Raw genomic sequence first — 25,600 nt, 5'->3', positions numbered from 1 at the left:
TCGCCCCCCTATTTTCCTGGCTGCAAATTGGCTGCGACGCTTGTTGTCATCGCCATTTCACCGGAAGCTGATATTTGATACATTTTTTGTGTCATCTTGTGTTTAATTTTTTTTTTTTTTGTTTTTTTGTTGCTTATAAAAAGCGAACAACAGTTCACTTTCCTGCGGGCTCATGCAAAAAATTTTAATTCAGTTTGGTTTGGCTTTTTTTTCGGCTTTTCTTTGCTGCGGCCAGCAGTGTCGGGGAGAATTGAGATTTTTGCCGACATTTTTCCTGGCATTTTCTTTGCTCTCGCCATCGGGCTGTTAATTTATTGCCCCCGGGGAATCCCCTGCCCGCGCCACCTGTCCATTTTCAGCTTGGCAACTGTTCGCAGGGCAACGGTTAAGTTAACTTGGCCTTGCCAGCAATGTGTTGTATTGGTTATTGATTTGGCCCTCCTACTTGCCAGTTGTGCAGTAAAAATAAACCTACACATTGATTTCACAGAGCTAACTTGGAATTGAATGGCAGAAATACGTGTTCAAATGCAGTGAACTGCCAGAATCGCATACAAATTTAAAGTTCTCAAAAGTTTACTGTCCAATTTAAAAGCGATTATTTTGTTGCCTAACAATATAATTAACTATGTTTAATAGTTTATGAGTCATTATTTTGCGTTAAAACAAAGAACAAAAGAACACGTAAAAAATAGGAATCTATATAAATTTAACCTTTTTTAGGTCATTATTTTAATGGTTTTATTTTTTCCGGCATAAGCCTATTGCATTTTCCGTAATTCTGGCTTAGGGGCATATTTTTGTTAGAAATTTACGCAGTAAAATCCAGGCCAAAGGCAAAAGTCAATTTCCCAAGGTTGTCTGACTTTGGCAAAAGAAGGGCGAAAGAATCGTTAACAGAGAACAGCTCGTAAATCTTGGCACTTTTCACTTGGCACTGACCAGCACTGGCTTCCTCACACTTTTGTGGCCTTAAATATTCATTTGTCGGAGTTGAAAAATAGAACGATTCTCGATTTGGATTCGAGAACTTGTTGTTCTTGTCGGTTCCTTCATTTTCGGTGTGAGCTTAAAATTGCAATCTGCTGACGGATAAAAGTATTCGCTGAGTGGGCGTGGCAACGCCTCGGATCCTTTGTGTGTTGACCCGATATCGCCGTTGGCACAGGCACAGTCACTGAGGTCAGGATATTAAGCCTTAATTTATGCAACGATTTCTTTGCGCAACGTGTTTATCGAGCGTCTTTCACAACATTGCCACACAAAGTGCCAGTTGGTTGGTCCTTTCGAGGAGGTAAGGTCCAAAAAATAAAAAAAAAAGCTGAGAAGACAAATGAGAGAAGGTAAAATGCAGGACGACGCAGGACAATGTCCCTGGCGGATCCATTAGGTGGAGCCAAAAGAGGATTTTCGACAGCTGAAATTCAATCTCACTGAGCCTCTTTCGGTGAAAAGTCAACGTTCTTGCCTGCAGACTGCATTTTGTAGCCCATTAATATGGATTTTGAACAGGTTAAACACATTTACATTTGCCTACTATCGTTTTGTGGGCATTTACTTAGCTTTTTCCCAATCGTAAAAATAGTGGGATGTTTCTTTTGGAAAGTGTTGGAAGTGTATTAACTAAGCTTCATACACAGTGCTTAACAATATTTTGGCTATCCCAAAATGCACCAAAAATCCGGTTAAGTTGGGCAGGATTTTGTCAGTGGTAGATGGGGATTTGAATTGAATTGGGGAATGGATGCTGCACACATTGAGGCAGTTGGCAGATAGCAGATGGCATATGGCACATGGCATATGGTTGAATGCCTGGATGACTTGGTGACGTGGTTGGTTGTCTGCTCCCATGAGTGCGTAATGTTGGGAGCAGGGAGTTGGGATCCAGAAAGCTAAGAGCTCAGTGCTCTGAGCTGGGAGACTGCATTTTACTCAAGTAAACTGGGGCGCAGGATAACAGACAAGAGGATGCTGCATGTGAATGTGTTGCTGCTGCTGATGCTGATGCTGCTGCTGCAATATGGCAATGTTGCAAGTGAGAATGCATCATTAGTGCAGGAAAAGCCACGTGTTGCTGGCGGAAAACTGCAATAACCCACTGGGAAGTACGGAGTATACCACTCTCGAGGGAGGCGAAACGAAACCATGTGGCAAATGAGGCTAAAACACAAGTGAATCCAGGCAAAACCAGAGATGACATCCTCCTCTCCGATTCTTCTCTGTCTGTATTTCAGTTTCTGTCTCCGTTGCCAAGTGACGCTGATGGATGGATGTAGATGGTATAGGACAGCAGTCAACGTTCATTTCCTGGCCGGCAAACTAATATCCAAGCAGGATGACGAAAAAGATATACATTCCGGATTCTCTACAGTTGACAGAATTCGTTCGTCCAAGCGTATTGAGTTATCAATTGGATTTTTTAGAACAGGACATAGCACAGGGCATTATACACAAGGCTCTGAAACTAACGCTTACTTGAGCTTAATGCATGTTGTAATCCACAATTGCCTAACCATTTAGTTAGGCTAAAAAGTAGATGTTGTTTTAATCAAGTGGTAAAATAAACATGTTAGCTATTTGAAATTTAGTAGCATGTATTTTTAGCATGTTTATCGACAATTAGTCACCACACTGATTTTATAGTCGAATTCAATAGTAGCCTTAGGAAGTAATGACTTTGTGCTTTAGCTGAAAACAAAACAGTTTAGTTTCATTCCGAAAGGATCTAAACGAAGCCCAAAATTATACGTATTTTCCTTGCTAAAATTTGTTGTATATAAATATGCCGAAACACACTCCATACACATGGCGCCAACCGGACTTTCCCGGTGATGAAAGCGACGTGGCCTGGAAGGATCCCACCCTGCTGGTCATCTGCCAGAATGCCGATGTGTCCAAGGCGATGCAGCCGCTCATACACGCCCTGAAGCAGCCCTTTGCTCCTGGCCTGGTGGTCAGTGTCTTTGTCCACGAGACGATGAGGGATTCGTTTTGTGATCAAGTGCGCAACTCCATGGAACGAATGCACCACCAGGCGGCCACTCACTCCACCTATGTGAAGGCAGTGGAAATGATTAATTGTCTCCGGGCGGAAGTGGTCAGCATGCTGACGCCAGACGACATTCGCTTCCAGTTCAGAATGTCTGATGCTTCGCCGGTTATTGTATGCGAATTCGATCATAGTTTCTTTGGAGGATCGCGACCCAGTTCGGTGGTGACTTTGCACACATTTCGCAATGCCACCGAATTACCCCGTCTTTTGGCCACCGAACGTGTACCATTTGTAAGTGTCGCCGTTTGGGGAAACCATATGGCCACCGTTTATGAGGCGGCTTTGCAATTGGATATCTCAGTAGTGTATATCAACTGCCACGGAATATCACTGACTCCCATCAAGAGCTTTCTCGACGCCGGAAAGCCGCACGTGGTGCTGGCCCAGTACCATCATTTCGAGGTGATTCTCCACGCCGGCAAGCATCGGGCTATCGTGTATCCGGCTATTATAATCGGCGAGCCACCAGTCCGGGCATCGGCGGGATCGGATAAAAAGTCCGCAAAGGAAGAGCAGCGGCGTGTGAAAGATGTCAAAAAACGAGATGAGAAATCCTCGCCAAATTCCAATGTCGATTGTTGCCACACGCTCATATTGAAATTAAATTAACACAGTACGCAAATAGGTTACATAACATACAATTTTACTCTTAGAATAAGAATAAATTTTTAAAGGCTTTTTTAATTTTCATATTCAATTTTATACAAGTATCGCAATATTTAGGATTTTCGAAGCATGCTGATTATTTATATCTCATAGCTGCTGCATATTACTGCCTAAAAGCAGTACGAGTATATAAATCATATCCGTTCCATGCACTTTATGAGGCACACGTTAATCCGCCATTGGTTCCTTCAGAAACATCCCAAAGCCATAAACAACTGGCGACGCGTATGTAAGTGGGCGAGGGAACAAAAATAGTTCAAGTGCCTACATTCGGCAAGCCAAAGCACTTAGTCGTGTTGCACCACCGCCCACACGCCACACCCACCGCCTCACTTTTGCCATCCACTATCTGCCACCTCATTCACACAGGCCACATTGCATCTATCCGCGATTTTCGCAATGAGTTTCACTTAACTTTTGCGTCACTTAAATGTAATTTGTGGAACTTTTTGGCTCAGCCTTTCGGCTTGCTATGTGTGTGTGTGGGCGTGGCATATTCGCGGGGGCGTTGGGTTAACGTATGTATGTATGTTTGTTAATATGTATGCATGTTCTTATATGCACGGCTGTTGTTGCCCATTCGATTGCTTTCGCCGGCGGCATCGCTTCGTTCGCCACTTTTGAGTGCATTTCAGTGTAATCAAGCGCTCACTTCAGGAGTCCTTCCCAGTCCTTTTCCAGCCACCCAATCACCCTGCCACCCACCACCACTCCCTTGCCGCTATATGCATTTTAGCATTTCATCATTTGTTGCCAGCTTTTTGCCTACCAACTACAAAATTTGCTCCCCTTTTCTCGCTCTTTATATTTTTTTTTTTCAACATTTCGATTTTGTGAGCCTACACCGAGAGAAAAGCGGGTGGTTTTGCGTAGCAGGGGCAGGGTGGCAGTGCAGTCCTGACCCATTGTTTTTATATTTTTACCACCCTTTTTTAGGCGCCTCGCTGTGTGTTTGAGTGGCCTTTTAATACAGCCGCTTAGCGAGCGTGTTGCAAGTTGCAACTCGAGAGTTGAATTGTTGCTGCCCATTGTTATTGTTTTTGTTGTTGCTATTGTTATTGTTCGCCCTGCTGCTGGCAACGATATTCATTATTTATTTCACTGACCCAGTTAACCCAATGCCGCGGCTGGTCCATGTCCTGACCCAATTTCCCAGTTCCAGTTTGAGTTCCAGCTGGCCAAATTGCCAATGGAAAAGGGGCGGATAGTTCATACTATCAAACAGAGTCCCACTTATCATCATTGGGATCAATTCTATGCAACTCGAAATATTGCTGATATCGAAAATTTGTTGAAATTTAGAAAATATGTAAGTTATGAAGAATACTCTTTTGTAAACGATTTTTGGCAATATTATTTACTTGTTTTTTTTTTTAATCAGAATTTTCTCAATAACAATAAAAATAGTTGTTCAAAAGTGGAATGTCATACCTCGTTGAATTCGTAGCAAAATTCCCTATCGACCTGTGTTCAAAATTGGAAATTCATTTTTTTGCCATTTTTCGAAAATTTTGATGAATTTATCAAAAATGCAAAAATTTGGTAAAATTTTTATTTTTTGAAATCATAAAAGTAGTGATAGGGATAGTTAGCTATGCTTATTAGCAGCACAAAACAGTCTTCATGATAGCGGTGATGACGTTTTTAGCCAAGTTATGGAGAAAACCCCGTTTGTAAATATCCGATTTTTGGGAATATTTTTATTATGTTATTTTTCGGTAAAAAATAATCACTATTTCTTCGATAGCAACAAAAATAGTTGTCCAAAATTGGAATGCCATACCTCTTTGAATTCATAGATAAAATCTCTATCGACCTTTATTCAAAATTGGAAATTCAAATTTTTTGCCATTTTTCGCAAATTTAGATGATATGGAAATGGATGTGGATAGTAAGCACTGTTAATAAGGAGTACGAAGCAGTTATTCTTTTAGCCGAATAAATGAGTCAGAGTAATGTTGTGGGAATGGTAATCCTCATAAGGGAGTTTAACAGCTAGTGCTCTAAACCAAGTGCTGTAAAAAGATATTCAGCGATAATATAGTGAGAAGAAAGGAATGAAAATTAGATTGGAGCTACAGAACAGCGTCAAATTGAGTGGAAGATATTGTATTAGGCAGGATAACAGATCAACGGGATCAACGGAGCAAGAGGATGAGGATGAGGAGGAGGACTGGAGTGCTTTAGGAAGTCAGGGATAGTTGAGGACAGCTGAAGTAGTCAGAAGTGAGCGGAATGAGAATGAGTGACTGGCAACAAATCCAACAGAATTCATCCCTCCTTCCCGCTCTTTGTGATCCGCCGCCCGGGGCAACGAGGTCCTTCCTGGGACAATTACAAAATTTAGATTATGTTTTCGTTTTCGTTTTTTATTTCCCCTACCGCCGCCTTTGTTGGCCTGTCCTGTTCCGTTCTGTTCTGTCCTGTTCTGTTCTTGCCACAAACAATGCAGCTTAAATGGAGCGGGGTCGGTGCAGGCGCGGGGCCATGGTGCTGATGGACAGGAAACAACGCCAACAAGTTGTTGACGGCACTGCCACAAAAAGAGGGGCGGCGCTCGGCGGATGGGGGCGTGGCAGGAGGAGCAGCTGTTGCCCGAGTTGGTGCTGAATTAACTTGCATTGTATAAGGACAGACAAAAGCCCCTGGACGATGGCGCAAAACTTGAAGGAGCGACACTGGAATATACATAGTGAATGGGAGTAACTTATGCTGCGAAATGTTTGCCATTGTGCGACGGCGTTTAAAAGTCTTACCACTGCCCACTTCCCTCTCTCCTCTTTCCACCCAGCGTCTTCCGCCGACACCTTTCCAACTTTCCGACGACCCTGCCATGCCCCTTCTTTCCGGCCACCCACATATTGCAGTGCATCTCGGAAGTTCGCACACTTCTGCTTGGAAAGCACACAAAATTCGCTTCTACATGGCCTGCACCGCAAAGAATTTCGAGTTATTGTTGCCCATTTAATTTTTTGTTAAAAATGGAAGTTGTAAGTTCGAAAAAATCTACATTTTGTTGTTTTACGGAGAGCTAATACCTACAATTTCTCCAAGTCAAATGCTAATATAAATTTTGGAGAATGACGCTTCGATGCAGTGCAGCCTGCTGGAGATATCTGGCCGAGTGTTGGCCAATCTGGCGTCCTCCAGCATGGAGGACCCCTCCCTCTCCTTCCAAGGACTCTTCTTTCAATAGCCTTTCACTTGGATGGACTTTCGCAGGATGGAGAATCGGTGGGTAGGCAGGTGGGCGAAGGGAAATGGAAGATGGGAACTTTCCCATGCCACCGGCCAGGTGGCTGTTGCCACTGTTGTACGGAAACACTACAAGGATAATGGCAGCGGCAACAACAACTGCATCCGAACAACAATGAGTGGCTGCCTCGGCGTCGCTGCCATGTTGAAAAAGTAATTCAATTTGACTTTTTGTTTTGAAGCTGTCGAGTGGCATGGGACACAAGGGAATGAAGGATGAAATGGAGGACTGGGTTTGGGATGCTGCAGCTCTCGAGGATTGGCAAGAACAACGCCAGCTGGCCGAGAAACTTTTCTTTTTAAATAAGAAATCGAGGAGGAGGAGGGGTCTTGGCCATGACGGTGTATAAGCTGCACTCTCGACGAGCGTCAATTGATTTAGCCATTGAGTTATTGCCGAGTTGGCAGCCCTTGCCTTGGGGCGGCCATTGCTATTCCACATCCACTTCCGCTTCCGCCCACGCCTGAAACCACGCCCACTTCAAGGGCGGCTGAGGTAGCTGCGAACACCCTGGCAAATCGTGCGATATCCTAAACAAATAATGTCAAGCAGGGAGAAAAGGCCTGCCTGAAATGGTTTCATAATTTTTGGGTCAAGTTATTTTGTTATTCTTAAAAGCCACTGAAAATTTGTTTTACTTTATTTGCGATAAGCAGGAAAAGAAAATAACATTCATAAAGAAGCAGTCTGGTGCAACATTTTCATTACCACCTATTATAATTTCTTATTTTTTATGAACTATTTAATGTGAAACGTAATTGTGCAGTGCAGTAAATTGCACATTGTCCAATCGTTGAAGGAACCTATTAATTAAGCTTATTAATTCAAGCACTTTGTAAATTTATTTGACTAAACACACTTTTTGCCCATTTAAACCCGGTGCAATTAGTGCTGAAAACTGTTGTACGTGTGCCATTGAAAATACGGCATAATGCTTTAATCTCCGGGCCAAAAACCAAATGCCCAGACCAGGACGAGAACCAACCATATGGCGCCGCAGTCTATCATTGGATGGCAAATCACAGCTGGCCCCTATATTAATTAAATAATAATTTTAGCAATTTGGTTTTGATTACACTTGGCCCATTCCCCATATCCCGTTCCCATTCCCATTCCCATTTGCCATCGTCACAATGCCGCAAAACAACTGCGCAGCTGAAGGCGAAGACACCTTAAGTGAGTTCTTCCCTGTCGGCGAGTCCGATCCCCTGGGGCAAAATATGATTTGTGGTCAAGGCGGGCGACGAAAACGAAGAAGCCATAAGCCAAATTAACAATTAAAGTAAGCCAGGCCAGTGCTACCATGGACCAGAGACCAGTGAGTCCAACGAGACAGGACAAACAAACTGGGAGCTGGGAGCTTGTAGCTGGAAAAAGGGAAATGGTAACTCGGAACTGGGAGTAGATAAACCGGAGTGAGTGGCAGGCCAAAACAAACAAAAGGACCAAGATACAATATACATGTTCGGGGTTTCGGGAATGGGAATGGGATTGGAAATGCTATGGACTATATAGCAGTAGAACTTTCGTAGCACTGATTGCTGAAGTTTTCGGTGTCTCGTGTTTGTTGCTGCGGCGGGAAGGCCATAATAGTTACTGGGATTCCGGCACAACACGCCGAACACTTTTGGATCTCCAAACCAGCAGCCTTGAGCACTCCAGTTTTCCGTTCTGAGTACTGAGTACTGCCTGCAGAGGCAGTAAATTGCATTTAAAATGCCATAAATTAAGAGACAACAACTGACGATGGCGCCGATGCCGAGATAGGGAGAGAGGGGTTAAGGCCATTGCAGTTTCCACTATTAAAATGCATTAAAATTGTTTTTAATGTCAGATGCATAGACGCACAAGCACACACACACATATATGTAAGCCACACCGGATAAAGGTCACACACATACGCGGGCTTGAATGCATGCATTAAAAAAATAAATTTGAAAAAATAAGCACAAAGAGCTGGGAGGTCGACTTTACCACTCCCAACCCCCTTTGCTAATCCAATTTGTCATAATTAAATTACTTTAAGCCACTTTCCACTTGCCAGGACGTATTTTTTTTTTTGTTTTTGCCTTTTTTTGCCCACCCGCCTCCGCCTGTCCACTCTTGAAAAGTTTTGGAGGCCGCACTTAGCGCGCGCATAAACCTCAATTAAATGCTCGCTCGGAACAAAAGCGAATCGGAGAGCGGAAAAACCGGAGCGGGAAAATCGGAGCGAGGAAAATGCGAACCAAAAATATGCTTGGTGGGCTAAACGCCGGTGGGTTGGAAAAGTGCAGCATGCTTTCGGGCGCATTAATATCGAATGAGAAATAATTACAAGTGCTTAACCAGGCGATTCCGATGCTCATTACACTGCGCTTGCTGGCCACGCCCCCTTTGCCATTTGCAGTTTTCCCGCCCACAGCAGCCATAGAGATATGCACATACATATATGCAGACACACACACACACACACACACACACAAAACATTCATAAATTCGACAAACCGTTAACTGGCAATGGCAACAAAATGCAAAGTACCATCCTCTTTAAAAAATTGTGGATGGTGGAAAATGTTTGGTGTTTGCAAGAAAACAAGTCATTCATGGTTTGCAAAAATAGTAAAGTAAAAAAGATTTGAGCAGGCAAAATGTATAGTAATTAAATGAAAAACATGTCTTAGGCAAAAAACTTGCAATGAAAATTATATTACTCATACGACATGTTGTCTAATCAAGCTTCTATCTATTACTCATACGCACTGTTGACTTGCTTACGATTATGGGAAGTTGTGCAGAAGTTGTTACTTTCAAAGCGTTTCCCAACATTGACTTCAGAGATATTATGTTTTACCGAATCACAATTCATCTGTCGACCAACGCCAAAGAAATTTGATTTTAATTGGACAAAATGTAACGATGATTAATTTACTCGTCAATGGAGAATTAAAATGTTGGATTTGCCATAAACAAGTGCAATTTCGCTTTGCACGCATAAAGGTATGAGTTATCTGGAAATGACGGGAATGTTATATTGATTGACTAATTGGTCAATGACAAATAAAAGCAGAAAATTTGAAAATATGTTTGTCCAATTATAAAGATGGCTTTTGATGGCCCACAGCCAATGAAATGGCAGAAACCACAATCTGCCGAGAAACTGTGTAAGTTAATACACTTGTGTTGCAAGATGGGTCAAACAGACACGGATATTCATTGATATCTGGGAGGTGGGAAATGCTGTATGCCAAAGATAAACAGCTTAATGAGCCTGACCGAACTTTAAAATGGCCGAAAATGAGAGTATATTGTGTTGGCCAAAATAAATCGTGCTTTGTATGCAATTTAAATGTGCAAAAATGCGTAAAAATGTAAGCCCCATCAGCTTAGCACTTAGTACGACCATTTACCCGGAAAATCTCCGGTAATTGAAAAAAACAAAATCAATTAATTGGAATCGTGCATAATGAATGTCGGACAAACGTGTTTACAAGACCGAAAAGGCAAACAAACCGATTTCCGATGACAAAATTACTCATTTACAATGCAATTTTCACGCTACATATGCGAGAAATCTGCTATGTATACGCCATATACATATGTATGTATGTAGGAGGCATGTGGCTATATACTACTATGTATTTTATACATTGTATCCTCGCTGCTTTGTCCTGATGGCCAGTAAATCATTGACCGAAATTGGTGCGCTTCAGTGGAGGGCTGGGCAAACACGGCGTAAATTAATAAATATTAAAATGTCCAGCCATGTCCTGGAACTCTCCAAACTCGTCCTGTTTCCTCTCCCTGTGTGCTGACTTACTCATCTGGCACTTGAAAATGAACAAAGCGATAAAAAGCACAAAACACTCAGGCCGAAAATGGGATGGGAGATAGAGCAAACAAACTTCTGAGCCATTACACAACAAAATGGCGTTAACAGCGCAGCAAAAATGGTGCAAATCGTGATCGTACGGCACTAGTTATACCCTTTGAGAGTTTCGCATTTCCATGGACATTTCCGGTTTGGGTGGTGCTGAAATACCCAACTTTCTGTGCATGATGTGTGTGTGTGTGTGTGAGGAAACCAGGCGAAACAATATATAAACAACAATTCAAATACAGAAAACACACTCAAACACTCACATTGCAATAATATTTTTACATTTCATGTTGCCAAAAGGTTTATCCAGCGAGCAGACGGAAGTGAAAACTCTCTAACGATGGCGATGGAAAAAGTGCAAAAAAATCAAGTCCAACCACAGACGGACAGCGGGAGCACCACGGGGAATCACCAATGGGGGTGGTGGTCGGTGGTCGGTGGATGGTGTGCCCAGAAATATGAAATGATAATCAGAAATGCAAACAGAAAGTGGCGACTCACTCCTCAGTTCATGAGGGCCATCAGGATCAGCATTTGCATCCGCATCACCGTCCCCACATCCACATCCACATCACCATCCACATCCCATCAACGTCAACATCAGGGGGCGAAATGCTATTGGTTTTTCCATTGGTTGCTGATGTTTCTGATTCCGCAGCTGCCGCTCCTGTTTGCCGGTCAATCAATGCGCCCACCCAACCACTGAACCACTGAACCACCGAACCACCAGTGAACCAGCGAGCAACTGCACCACCATGTGTGTGGGTAGCGCTAATTGTGATGGATTAATTGGCCAGGCCAAGCTCAACCGCATTATTTAGCTGCATTTTAAAGGCCAATGACAATTGTGCTAATGGTCTGGCTGGCTTTTTGGCTTACAATGAGCTACTGCAATGGGCAACAGGTCAAGTGGGTCCTTGAAACAGCTAAATTGCTGAATTAGTGACTCACGGCAATTACCTGTAAATATAAACGATCAGTTTCTACTTATAACTACTGGTTGTAGAATAAAAAAAATGCGAATCAAATTAGCTGATGCCGCGCATTTATTTCCTTGACCTGTATTATTTACCAACTTCTCGCTTACCACTTCACTATTTATTTATTTATTTACATGCAACATTTCAATTAAATTTCAATTTATTTCTGCAAGCTCATTGATTATGCATGGCAATTAATTTTATGCAATTTTCAGTATGCAATATTTTCAATTAGTCTGGCCAGTGGCAACCAACCAGGAGAACGACTGGACTGGACACGGGTGCGGATTTGAGGCACATAGACAGCATAATATGCTAACTATCCCTCCGCTCGGTGTAATTAATACACGGCGATGGGTGGGGTGTGGCCTGGCCTACCAGAGATTGGATGGCTTCATGGATCTATGGCGAAGGGATTATGCAGTGGACAGGATGAGGCCGAGCCAGGCATACGAGTATTGAATGTCCGAGGAACAGACAATTAGTTGCTCACGTGACAAATACAAGGCCAGGGAAAAGAGCAATAAAAGAAGGAAAAACTAAGACTGAGCGGGTGGTTGGCATCTGGCATATAAAATTGCATTTAAATAATGAAAAAGCCTGAAACAAAAGGCCGGTCAAACAAAGGCAAACTGCAGCCAAATGTCCAACAAAAGCTGAAGAGGAAGGAAACAAACGAAAGTTGAATGGAAGGAAGAAGGAAGGAAGTAGCTTGGCTCAAATCAAGAACATGTAAATACAAACAGGCCGATGTTTGACGCTTGGCTAGCCACTGTCCAAAACTGCTGACCCCTGACCTCTGACCACCACCTACAAACATACCTCAGATCCCTGACCGAAATCCGCTTCAAATAAGAGAATTGTAAATTTCAGTTGCATTTCATTTATTGCGAAACATTCTTCTTAGGGATGGATTCCTGAATAAATGATAGCTCAACTCAGCTCCCACTCTGTCATCAGATATGCCGCATATTCGTATATCTGTATGTGCAGATATGTACACATGTATATGTATACATATATGGATTGTATGAACTGGCTGAAACTTGAGACTCACCTCATTAGCACTTTGTTTGCGTCGGCCACGCGGCGTTTGCGTAATAAGCGGCATCACACCACGAAACACCAATAGCGATGCAAATAAGAAGCTAATTAGGCGCTGATTGATGCCTCTTCATGGCCAACAGCCACACAATATGGTAATGAATGAATGTTGGCCTCTTGGCTAATGGATATACAAAACCCGAAACTGAAATGTCCCAAAAAGATAGCCAAGCGCTGTCAAAGGCGAATTGCATAACCATAACCAGATGCCTTCGAGGGGGCAGCAAACCATCACAGGGGGCAGCTAAGCGCCTTAAGGCAGCTGCCTCTTCCTCTTCCTCCTCCCACAGCAAATCCTCCCGCTACTGATGTGGCATCTCCTCCATTCATCAGCTGCCAGTTGTCAATTGTCAGTTGTCACTTGGCTGCCTCGTGTGGCCTGCTAATGCGATGCGTTGCAATGCGACGCGCATCTGAATGATGCAGCAACTGGAAATCGCTGGCTGCAAATGGCAACTATGTGTGTAGCATCAACTGGCATCCCGGATAGCTGGCAAACTGGCAGGACCAGATAGGCAGCTCACTAATTGCCACCAAACGGAAGGAGGCAGAAGAGAGCGGGCGACGCCACCCATGAGATCGCGTTAGTTATGTTGTTAGGCTGGCTCGACTTTCGCCGGGTATCTGGGTATGCAGATGCGTAGCGAGGAACTAAGAGTTTGGAACCTTTGGGAAAATCTATGCTTACCGAGAGTCTTTAATCGAAACGCTGAAAACGCACTAATGGAATTTTGCATATTTCGAAAGGTGCTCATGGAACGGAATGAATGAATATAAGCAAATAAATGTGCATTGGCCTTATTTAGTTAAATACATTTCAGTTGACGGATCAGAAGAGAAACATTTTTAAGGGTATTTTTAATAGCTTAGCTTAAAAATAGCAAACAGCCTAAAGAAAACTGCTTTAAAAATCTAATAGGGACAGCTAACAAACACTTTTTTTTTCCAATTTTTACATCAAAATTTGCGAAAATAGGAAAAATTTCACAATTTCTAGGTTTAAATACAGGTAAATAGGGAATTTTGTTGCGAATTCAAAGCTAGCTATCTATCCCTATCACTATTTTTATGATTCCCAAAAATAAACATTTTGACCAAATTTTCGCATTTTCATCAAATTTGCGAAAAATGGCAAAAAATTTTAATTTCCAATTTTGAATACAGGTCGATAGGGAATTTTTCTATGAATTCAAAGAGGTATGGCATTCCAATTTTGGACAACTATTTTTGTTGCTATCGAAGAAATAGTGATTATTTTTTACCAAAAAATAACATAATAAAAATATTGCCAAAAATCGGATATTTACAAACGGGGTTTTCTCCATAACTTGGCTAAAAACGTTATCACCGCTAAAATAACGACTGTTTTGTGCTGCTAATAAGCATAGCTAACTATCCCTTTCACTACTTTTATGATTTCAAAAAATAAAAATTTTACCAAATTTTTGCATTTTTGATAAGGGGTACCATCATCAAAATTTGCGAACAATGGCAAAAATTTTGAATTTTTAATTTTGAATACAGGTCTATAGGGAATTTTATTACGAACTCAACGAGGTATGACATTCCCTTTTTGGGCAACTATTTTTGTTGCTATTGAGAAAATACTACTCTCCCAGAAAAAAAAAGACCAGAACAAGCCAAGCTAAAATTGCCACTTCCTTCAGTCGAAATTTATACATATTAAACCGAACCGTAAGCCAAGCTAAAATTGCCACTTCCTTCAGTCGAAATTTATACATATTAAACCGAACCGAATTGACGATGAGCAACTTCCAGTACCTGTTTAAGGTTCTCATCGTGGGTGACACCGGCGTGGGCAAATCCTCCCTGATGATGCGTTTCACGGAGAACAAATTCCTCGAGAACTACATGTGCACGGTGGGCATGGATATCAGGGCGAGCTACGTGGAGCTGCTCGAGGGTAAGATGATGCTGGAGGTCTGGGACACCACCGGCGACGAGCGCTTGAAGTCGGCGATGCCGTCCTTTTATCATGGTGCCCATGGCGTACTGCTCGTTTACGACATAACGTCGTCCAAAAGTTTCGAAAACATCGGCGGCTGGCTGAAGGAGATAATGCGCATGTGTCCGGATAGGCCGAACATCCTGCTGGTGGGCAACAAGTGTGATGATCTGGTCCATCGCCAGGTGGACCCTGAGAAGGCCTTCCAATATGCCCGTCGTCGGGGATTCCACTCTGATGAGGCTTCCGCCAAGAGTGGCAATAATGTATATAACTTATTCCGTTTGACTTGCACGATCGGTATGTGAATCACGGATGGTTCGAGGACATTAGAGAGCTACCGGAGGAACCAATTAATCCAGCTGACACAGATCGCCAGGGGGGCAATGACCCCAATACCTGCTGTTAAGCACCGCGACTTCATTTGACTTTTTATCATTAATACATTTTACAATTTCTATAACACAATAGCACAACAAGCTCCGTAAACTTCTTGCCTAATGAAAAAATCAAATATTTGTAATGTGAAACGGGAAGTTTGCTAAAAATTAACATAAATAAAAGTTTCCCAGTTTGAATGCAGGTGGATAGCGCATTTTGTTACAAATTCAACGATATATGATGATGTTCACTTTTGCACAAGTATTTTTATTCCCATCGAAGAAATACTGATTATTTATTACCAAAAAAAAAAAAATAAATAAATAAATATGTTGTCTAAATCTGATATTATCCAACGGGATTTAACCCAATATCTTGGCCAAAAATGTGGCACAGATAAAATAAAGACTGCTTCGTACGGCTTATAAACCGATCTGAAGAATCCAAAAATAGCTTTGATTGTGTGACCATTGACTTTAACATTTAAGATTTGGATTGGGATAACAATCTTTTATTTAAGTATCCGCTTCGTCCGACTCCGCCACAGAATTATGTTCCGAATGGCCTGCAACATGGGGCGAAACTTGGTGCGTTGCCAGTGGATGTTATCGTTGCCCCGTTCCAGCAGGATCTTGATGAGTCGCTCACTGCCGTTCATGTCGCGCAGGATCTCTTTAAAGAATTTGCTAAAGTAGAGCAGTTCTTTCGGAGTGGATAGACATTCAATTAGGGGTGTCATCAGATTTACAACCTTGTCGGTTGAGTTGCTGCAACTTTGGGCGATCAGAAGAATAATATTTCATCGACTTGTCCGGCACTTACTAATTGCGAATGTTCTGCATATTGACGGACACGTACTTCTTGGCCAATCGATAGCCCATGGAGTTAGAGACGACAGCCTTGAAGGTTCGCCTGGCGTTTTGCTTTCGCACTCCCGAGCTCTCAAAAGTCCATATTAGGACTCTCTGCAGGGCGAAGACATTCCGCGAACAGGCCAAGGCGGTCAGCAGTGATTCCTTTTCCGCGGCAAAGTTCGAGCGTTTGTACATCGACTCCACCGTGTCCCGGTCCCCTTCAGTGCCGAACTTGACCGCCGTGCAGACGACCGTTTCTCGCTCTTGGATGGTCATCCATCCGCCCTTCTCCGGCGTTCCCTTTATGAATTCCCGACGGGCGAGACTCACACAGGCGGGCAGCTCGTACTCACAGGCCAGTCTGATGATGACGGGGCGGTGGGTCATGTTGCCCGAGGAACTGGTCAAGTCCGAGGATAGCACCCGCTTGAACTGCCGCTCCAGCAGTAGGCGCATAAAGGTCTGAGACAATGCAAGCACACTGATTTATGCCTTTAAAAGATCCACCTTATAAGCCCCATAAACCCACCTTAAAGATCAGGTAGTTTGAGTTCCTCTTCGCTACGTTATTGATACGCTCGAAGCTTATCTCGGTTGCTGCCCAGACCACGAATTCGTCCTCGTGCTCCAGATAGCCGAGAATGCCCAGGGCCATGTCATATTCGATATCGCCACTCCAGGCGAGGCTGAAGAGATCGTCGACCAACTGGGCGCGGTTTACACGATGTATGAGACGAAACTTATTGGGATCAGCGAGCGTTTTGTTGAGCAGCTGCCAATTGCGGAGGTCATAGTTCACGCGGAATGGAGCCGTATGTTGGACATTGAAAAGTATCCAGTCCTCAGGCTCCGCCTCCAGTTTCCCCAGTATAACGGTATTAGATTTACTCGAAGGCTTAGAAATCGGACATGTAAGCCAGCGGCTGAAGGAGATGATTTCCGAATGTTGGCAACTGGGGCAGGTATAGCTGAGCGGAACCCACCAGCAAGGACTCCTGGCCCAGCGGTTTCGGAACTGGGGAGTGATGAAGAAGCGCTGTTGACTTACGATAGCCGTACGATCCTCGTAGTTCCGGGTAACGGTGACCAGGGGATATCCCGGTTGCCCTAGCCAGCATTTCATGATCCCAGTGATATTCAGACCCTTGCCCAAACGTCCATTGCGGTCTACCTGCAGTTGCAAGAGATCCCAAAAGTCAGAGGATGTGGCAGTGCGATTGGCATAGACAACCAGATAGCGACGCAGTGCCGTCAGCCATGCCTCTTCGCCCATGACGCGGTGTAGCATCTCGAAGAGCACGGCTGCCTTGCGCTCCCCAATCTCATTGTACGCCGCCCAAATGTGGCTCTCATCGGGCACCGATGCTGTCACCAGATCCGTATTAACATGGGCATCGTAGTCGAGGACCGAGAGGTAGAGCTGGAGGGCGTGGCGCTCCTGGTAATCCCACTCCGGACGCAGTGAGTGCACACCAAAACGCGAGAGATACAGGGCAAAGACGTTCTTCAGCCAGATCTCATGCCACCAGGCGACGGAGACCAGATTGCCGAACCACTGGTTCACCACCATCATAGCCACCGCACGCGCCACGCCCTGTTGATCGTCAATGGAACTCCGTTGGCTATCGTACAAAATGGATTCCTCCGCGAAGGCTGGCAAGCCCCAGTTCTCTTTCGACTTAAAGGTGAAATCTGGAAGAGCCACCAAATCGATCTTCTTCTGCCGGTAGGTACTGTTAAAGAGATCTTCGTAGAAGGATAGCAGCGGTGCCACCACCATGTTGGCGAACTCAGTCTGCGACAGTGCATCCGGACGTGCCCACGTCCTAATTGGACAATCCGATCGCTCGCTGGACGTGAAACCAGGCCTATCGAACTTGCTGATCACGAAGGCCACCAGGTACGTTTGCATCGGATGGCTCTCGACGAACTGCGTCCACACGTAGTCCTTCAGGCTGGCACTTCAGGTATTAAGACGATAGGAATACAGTACATTTGAGTTTCATTTTGGAACACCTCTACTCACTGGCGAATGGTCCGCTGGACGGGCATGTTGGAAAGAGCGCGGTACAGATACGGATGTGCCAGATTGATCTTGAAGGGTGTCCTAAAAATGGGATCGTCGAAGCAGGGAAAAGCCTCGCGGGCGTGGTTCGGTTCAAATTGGGTGGCCGCCAGCCATTGGGTTAAAGTAGTATTATGATCCACATAATTGCTGCTATAGAATCCAGTGTGGTCACTTCTCAAAACACTAGTAAATGCCACCCGCATGGAGTATGTGACGTTGACCTTGAGTGGTCTCTTTAAGGACACAGTCAGTCGACTTAGTTTAATGTCCATCTCTATACTGCTAACCGGCACTGAGTTGCCATTCTTGGCAGACAATGTCACCGCCCTTCGCTTGCCGATCGCCAAATCGTGGGAATTAAGCACTATTTTCTTTGTAGATCTCTCCGATCTCAGATCAATAACCACCGTACCGCCGAAGGGCTGATAGGGTTGGTTGATCCGCGTCACGATGTCCACGCGATAGCTAAGCGGTACCAACCACTTTGGAAGGCGACCGACAGCGGTTTTGTTAGCCTCTAGGTGGAAAAACAGGGCGGTGAGTATTGTCAGGTAGCTTAAGTGCATGATTTCAATGACTGATTTACTTTGTTCATGTTTTTCAATCAAGTCAGGTGTGTGTCTAATCGGAAATTCGTCAGGCCACGCAACAGAAACACAAAGTATTCGACCATTCTGATACCTAGCATATGCTCGATGAATACGTATATTTCCTATGACAATATTCTATTAACCGGTTTTCATATTTCGTCGGCAAGCAAAGTCAAATTAAACATGTTAGGAAATTCCTGGAGCTCAAGTTATTCGATTACAAAAGCAATTCTCAAAGGAAGTAGATTTAATTGTGGAGCAATAACCTATTTCTCGTATACAGTAACATAAATATGAATGCAAATTATTACGAAACTTTCGTTCGTTTTGAGGCAAGACGCAATAATTCGTGCTCGCTCCACTGATGGAATCTGGATCAGAATTTGTGGTTTTCATCAGTGTTGTAGATGGAACGCAAAGGAAATCCAATCGAAATCGCACTCATGGAGCAAAATGAGGGGCGGACTGGGGGCGGGGCTCAGAAGAAAGGGGGCGACAAACCACAGCACAATGTCATTAGCGCATGTTGGTTGCTCTCCTCTTCCACTCGTTATCTTGCGTGTGTGTGTTTGTCTGTATTTGTGTGTGTATTTGTGTGGGCTTGGCAATAAATTTCCAATTTTCGTGCAATTTTCGCAGAGCGGCATGCATACATACATACATATGTATGTGTACCTTTGGAGTCCGGTGCTCGGTGTCCGTTGTCCGTTGTCTGTTGTCCGTATAACGGAGAGTTGTGTTTTTAGGGGCCAGAGCCTGGCGTACTCATAAATACATTGACCAATAACATAATTTTTGTTTGTGTTGGTATATTGCCAAATGACCTCGTTACCCCGGCGGGAAAATCGAGGCAGGAAAATCACTGCCACAACACGACACAAAAAGGCGACAAAGGCACCGAACGTGCGGCATATGTTTCTCTGAGTGAGTGGGTGGTAGTGGCATTGCTTTTTGGGGCACTGGGCGTAGGGGGCGTGTTCCTGGGCCTAACGGAAGTCGGCTGAGACCCCTCCGACAGTCGCCACTGCGGCATTATAATTAATGGGCATGATGGGCCATGCGAGGCGCATTTTCATACTACCGACCTTTCGTGTACCTCACAGACCCTTCTCCGATTTCTGGGATATTAAATGTAACGATGCAAGTTGGCTATGAATACGACACGTAGTGTGTGCCACTGTCCACAAGGTGGCGCTCGTGTGGCTGCTGCTGATGATGATGATCACATGCTATTAAACCGCAATACAATAGCAATTTTCAAATAAATGATTTATGGCTCTGGACATGACACACACAGCTGTCGTCTGCGTGTGTGTGTGTGTGGACTGCTGGCAAATGCCAAACTGCCGTAGTCCCCAGTTGTTGCCCATAAACCATACAAAAAAAAAAAAAAAAAAAAAGAAACCCAGGGAGGGACAAAAAGAAAGGGAAAGGAAAAACAGGACGAGGCTTGAAAGCCAGAAAAACTGAGAGCCAAATGCCCAGCAGAAGGTCGAAGGTGCTGACTGAGATGGTGGGGCTGCTTTTTTGATGCATGGCCGAGGGTTCATAAAGTCGATTTCCACTGGCCAATTGTTCGAAACTGCAGTCAGTGAATTAAGTCAGTTCAATTGTCAGCCAAGTAGAATTTCCCTCGATTTCCTTTCGCCGCTCAATAGGCTCCACTCTACTTTCGATGCTGATAGTGCCCTTATTTTCCAGTCAAGTCAATTTCGATCATGAGTGTATGGTTTTAGATATAGCAACTTGTAAGTTATCCGCTGCTTGCCTTTCGTCTATATTTATACCCACTACAGTATTGCTCACAGATTTTGTTACTTTTGATGGGGGAAACTTTACTTCTGCACTAGATGTCTAATTTGCTATTGATTGATAGAACTGATGGAAGATTGTTGCCAAGGTGCCATTCAGTTTTCCATACCCGTCAACTCACATATTACGTATACGTACCCTGTGCATGTGTGAGGGATGGCAATCTGTTGATTTGGCCACTTGACATGGCACACTTAGCCAAATCCAGAAGGGAAGCTGAAGGAAACTGGGAGCCGAGAAAATGATGATTTCGTTCTGCATCCGCTATTAAGTCATAACATTTATATGTATATCCCCGTTTTATACCCTGACAAATCAGCGCAACGAGGGAAGGAAAAATTGAAACGCAGAGAAGGCAACTGGGAGCTGTCATGGCCAAGATGGCAATGGGTACGTTCGTTCACCTGTCTCAAACACACACCGAGATATAGCCACGTTGATGTCTCCATTTTGTGTGCGTGCGATGCCATTGTTGCTGCTGTTGTAAAATTTAATGCAAAACTCGTTTATAAACACACAACCGGCAAAACGAAGCGAAAGAGAGAGAGAGAAAGAATGGAGATGGAGAAGGAGGAATATGGACCTTATTCAGCGGGAAGGGCAAACGACATCGTCATTTTCTGCTCAAACGTTTGCGTGACAGCACCACCCACTACAAATGCCTCGCACCACCCAACTAACCGGCCATAATTTCACCAACCAACCAACCCACCCGCCAAGTTGGCTGCCATTTTGACAGATGCCAAACGCAAAGCGAGCAGCAAAGCCCAACAATTTTTATTTGTCTGCTTGTTGTTTAGCTTGGCTAGAAGGCAAATGGCCGAAACGCGTATCAAATTGGTGCAAACCATGGATACCCTATAAATACGAAATATTCTTTTAAAGATGAAGGTAAAACATCAAATCCTTTATTGATTGCTCAAGAACTTAAGGTTCAATGAGCTATTTCTATTCAAATCAAAAACAATATGCTCAATATCCAATTTCTATTGTGTAGCAATATTTCCATAGTTATAGGGTGTACAAAACACCAGAGAATGTAACTTGAGGTCAAAGTTTACAGCTCTGCCGTGGACCATCGTTAGTTGGTTTTTACGACTCGTAACGCTGCTGACCAACGACACCCGGACACCCCGGAGCACGGACCTTCGACCCCCCGAACCCAAACCTCCGGTAACCATAAAGATTAATACCGTAGACCCACCGCTCCATCCGGAGCGATAACAGTTGTGAGGTCATTGCAGTGGCTCGCAAACTGCGGCAATCGTTATTATTGCAATTTCATTAGATGGAAGCCACAAAAATGAAATAATTAATGGCGGAGTGAAACTGAAATAATTGCCAACTGTGCGGGGGGTTGGTTTCGGCGGGGCGGGGTGTTGTTGGGCGCCTAATGATTTATAATTTATGGAATTGAACGAAAAATTATAACAATTAAATGGCAAATTTCGATTGCATTGCCAATCTAAGCGGTCAATTAATTACTAATGGGATTAACAATTTGGAGACAAAAGAGCTACTTAAATTTAGCAAAATGAATGAAAAAGGAAAGATAAACCGTTATTGGATACACAATCATTTTATGCAAAATTAAACCTTTTTGTCATGGATAATAAGCATTATAAGCATAGATGTATAAAATCTTGCTTATTAGTTACCAATTTTCCAATGTAACTTTCTGTATATGCATGTAAATCGATTATTATTCTGTATTAATAACATATTTCCTCGTTGCACTTGTTCATTTTGTTAGCTCAGAGTTGCTCTACATATATTTATTTTTGATCCACTGCCAAGAGCCGAAAAACAGACCCAAACACGAACAGCAGTCGCACTACGACTATGTGGCCGTATTGAGGCTACGACATAGAGGAAAAAAACTCCATAAAAAGATTTGCAATTGCTTAAACGTGCCGTTCGGTCCGCATCATAAACCAGGGGAAACAAAACACGCCCACCCACTTTTAGTTTAGTGGGGGCTTTAAAGCCTTTAAATTCGAATTGCATTCTCTAAATGTCGGGCATTCCCAGTTGATGGGGATGGGGGTTGCAAAGTGCAGGCAAAGTGTGTCTGTGTGGGTGGTATTTTTGTGTTGGTATGTGTGCCACATTAGCCACATTCGGAGTTTCTGCATTTCGGATTGCCTACTTTTCGGGGCAGTCATTATCGGGGTCCTAATAACTTACGCCTCAGTGGTAAAGAGTAACAACAAAAAAGTTAGCTGAATTGTTCAAGATTTGTTTCAATTTCCCCATGCAAAACTCGGGCTTTCTTTTACACACACACACACACGTGGCTAATGGCTATATACACTCAGCAACCAACTGCTTTAATATGCTGACATGTATGTATATTTATGCAAATAAGCAACAACAACGCCTTGGCATACAATTTCAAATGATCTAATGAAACAACAACGGAATGAGCAACAACAAAGACACATAAAAACACCACACGAAAGTGGGCGAGGGACCGGGTAAATGGTGGGCGTGGCTGAGTGGCAGGAAAACCCAAGGAAAGCTCTTTTCATATCTTTGTGTGTGTGTGGAGTGAACAGAAAAGTAAGGAATATGAAATGGGTTGAGAATGAGCAAAAGAAGTGGGAAATCCACTAAAGGAGGAGAGGAAAGGAAAAGCACAACTACAATAGGAAAATAGGATGAAAAATCAACGGAAGGGGGAATTGCAATTGCAGAATACAATTCAAGTAGAAAACAACACAAGGTACTCAATTCACTACTTCGCTGCATTTTACATTTGATTTACAGATTGATGTTTTGTTGAAGTCTTGCAGGAAGTACGTTTTAAGCATATTGATCCAGACTATATGCCTCTCAAAAGAGTTAAAAGTACTTCCTTATCCAGTTGAGCGCCATTGAACATATTCCTTTGGCTGGCATAACAAAATACAATGTTTTGCCAGGGTTTTTGTTTTCCCAATAAAAAGTGTTACAATTTAGAGAGAGCTCAAGTGTCCAGGGAAATGGCAGCACACCCAATTTTCCCCTTGGCCCCAAGACAAATTTAATCAAATTTGTTGTCCCTTAACAAAACTGTGGAAATCTTGTTAAAATTTCGCATCGGTGAGTGGGCCCCTCACCCCCCTTTTTGGTTTTCTGTATCAGTAGCTGCAACTGTTTTACTGCGGCTGGGGCATGCAACGCCCCTTAACTTTTAACCCATTTCTGTCCCGTTTCCGCAGACCCCCTTAACCCATAGTACACCCCTATCCCCCCAGGTCAGTTTTATCAATGCAGCGCCAGGCGACGCCAAAGGCGACGACCAAAAGCAGTTTGCGGCCAAGTGGGATGGAGATGGAGCATCAGCGCCAGAGCGAGAGGGGCAGAGGAAGCTGCCTTGCGGCTGCCGGAAACCGCAGAAACCGCTTTAGCCGCAATGACTGCGCTTGCCATGTACCCTGCATTGCCACGCCCCCTTGGCCCGCAATACGCCTGCAAGCCCTTTTCAACATGCATTAAAAAAAAATACAGATATGGAGGCAGCTCACTGAGAGGAAAAAGAAAAGAACGATTGGCCACTCGAAATAAAAAAGAAAAAACAATTTGAGAATAAATCATGTCGGACGTAAAAGCGGAATTTAAAGTTCGAAATATGGTTTTTTATTCGCCCATTTATATGAACAATTTAACATAATCTATCGTTCAATCTTAATTCATGTGCAAATATTTATGCAATCACAATCATCGGCATTTCCATTCCACATAATTTATTTGATTCGACGTGATACAAAAAATTGCATGTCTACTTGCCGTTCATTTAATTGATTGTTTAAACGATTATTTATAGCATGATTTCTGAAAAAGTCACATTAAACTTCGTTTATTGATTAAGACCTGGTTATGGCTGGTGGAAAATATTTTACATATTTTTGCACGATTTAAAACTCTTTAGAAGAGGAAGCCATGATATACTAGATATTTAGAGCATCGAATGAACCACACGTAACCAAAGTTAGTTTCACGTTTTTTTTCAGAAAATCGATAGTTCTAAAAACTTGTTATTATTTCATGGCATATAAACATACTTAATTGTACATTTTCAACATTTATAATTGGATTTACAGTTAAAACTTATCTTCGAATTAATAACAAAACTTGAAATGTTACGGAAAGTTGTCTTTTATTTTTGTTAGTGTAAGAAGGGGAACACGCATGCGATTTTCTCGGTTCGCACTTTGTGCAAATGCAGTTTTTGGCCGTGTCAGCTGCTTGCTGGTGGTTTTGCTTCATTGCAAATTGAGAATGAGATGGAAAACTTTGGACCACTCAACAGTTGCACTGCTTATGCCATCGTTTTCCCATTAACCTTTGACCCTGCCCTTCTTGCACAGTTTAAGTTTAGATTGTTTAAGCCACCTAATTAACTCGTTGCGGTTTCTCTTTCAGCATTCATTGTTGTTTGACGACTTTCTGGCCATGCCATGTGAATTATATTTAATAAGCTGGAGAGTTGGGGGGCCCACCCATTCACTCCATCCCATCCGCAAAATGCTCACCAATTTGCCAGCCGCGTAACTGGAGCAGAAATTAGCACAGAAAAGCGAAGCTTGGAAATGAGTGGGTGGGGCTTAACAAATACGACATTCATTTTCACGACCTCCCCCAAATTTTCAGCACCCCCTCTCCCACTCGACCGGCCAATTCAACGCGAAATTCACGGGTTTCCTGCAACGCGAAAACAGCCGGAAAATTATACGAAAAAGGACGTCGGCAGAGGGGCAGAGAAAGGGGCAGTGGGGAACTACTTCCGTCGGACGGCCAATTGCCACTGACCGAAAAATCAAGTAAAGAGAAGCCAAAGACAAAGTGCAGCCGAGAAAATTTCGGGGAAAGGGGTGACGAAGAAGGATAGATAGAAGGCAGAAATAATATTGGTTTAGCTTCTGCAGTTACAACATGGTGGGAAAAACTGCCAGAAGGGGTTTTCCCCAAGACGGTGGAGTACATCAATTCTCAAGAGGACGGAAAAAACTACAACGAAATGCGGAATA

At 43.5% G+C, this 25,600-nt stretch overlaps 4 protein-coding genes across 6 annotated transcripts in view; 2 read left to right on the top strand and 2 right to left on the bottom strand.

Annotated features, from left to right (window-relative positions):
- The window catches only part of LOC6617578 (putative mediator of RNA polymerase II transcription subunit 26), a 77,648-nt gene that overhangs the window by 28,913 nt on the left and 23,135 nt on the right, over positions 1 to 25,600 (bottom strand). The window lies entirely within an intron of this gene.
- On the top strand, positions 2,671 to 3,736 carry LOC6617577. The gene has a single exon (XM_002041854.2). It carries the CDS (start codon positions 2,783 to 2,785, stop codon positions 3,659 to 3,661), a length of 879 nt encoding a protein of 292 aa, XP_002041890.1. The 5' UTR covers positions 2,671 to 2,782; the 3' UTR covers positions 3,662 to 3,736.
- On the top strand, positions 14,521 to 15,451 carry LOC6617576 (ras-related protein Rab-35). Its single transcript, XM_002041853.2, has one exon. The coding sequence runs from the start codon at positions 14,682 to 14,684 to the stop codon at positions 15,189 to 15,191; it is 510 nt and encodes a 169-aa protein (XP_002041889.2). The 5' UTR covers positions 14,521 to 14,681; the 3' UTR covers positions 15,192 to 15,451.
- Positions 15,460 to 18,799, bottom strand: LOC6617575 (aminopeptidase N). The gene is made up of 4 exons (XM_002041852.2): positions 18,145 to 18,799; positions 16,648 to 18,079; positions 16,087 to 16,580; positions 15,460 to 16,037 (listed from the first exon to the last, which is right to left on the bottom strand). The coding sequence occupies exons 1-4, from the start codon at positions 18,750 to 18,752 to the stop codon at positions 15,776 to 15,778; spliced, it is 2,796 nt and encodes a 931-aa protein (XP_002041888.1). The 5' UTR covers positions 18,753 to 18,799; the 3' UTR covers positions 15,460 to 15,775.

Source organism: Drosophila sechellia, chromosome X (genome assembly GCF_004382195.2).
Source record: "Drosophila sechellia strain sech25 chromosome X, ASM438219v1, whole genome shotgun sequence".
NCBI classification, from domain to species: Eukaryota; Metazoa; Arthropoda; class Insecta; order Diptera; family Drosophilidae; genus Drosophila; species Drosophila sechellia.
Note: the sequence above shows the minus strand (reverse complement) of the source record. Positions and strands in the feature narration are given on the sequence as shown.

Excerpts from the sequence above, each read along its gene's own strand:
- LOC6617577 (XM_002041854.2), top strand. The coding sequence starts at position 2,783 with ATGCCGAAACACACTCCATACACATGGCGCCAACCGGACTTTCCCGGT.
- LOC6617576 (XM_002041853.2), top strand. The coding sequence starts at position 14,682 with ATGAGCAACTTCCAGTACCTGTTTAAGGTTCTCATCGTGGGTGACACC.
- LOC6617575 (XM_002041852.2), bottom strand. The coding sequence starts at position 18,752 with ATGCACTTAAGCTACCTGACAATACTCACCGCCCTGTTTTTCCACCTA. Across the intron at positions 16,581-16,647 it reads CAAACTACCTGATCTTTAAG|ACCTTTATGCGCCTACTGCT; the intron begins GTGGGTTTATGG and ends GCATTGTCTCAG. Across the intron at positions 16,038-16,086 it reads ATGCAGAACATTCGCAATTA|TTGCAGCAACTCAACCGACA; the intron begins GTAAGTGCCGGA and ends GATCGCCCAAAG.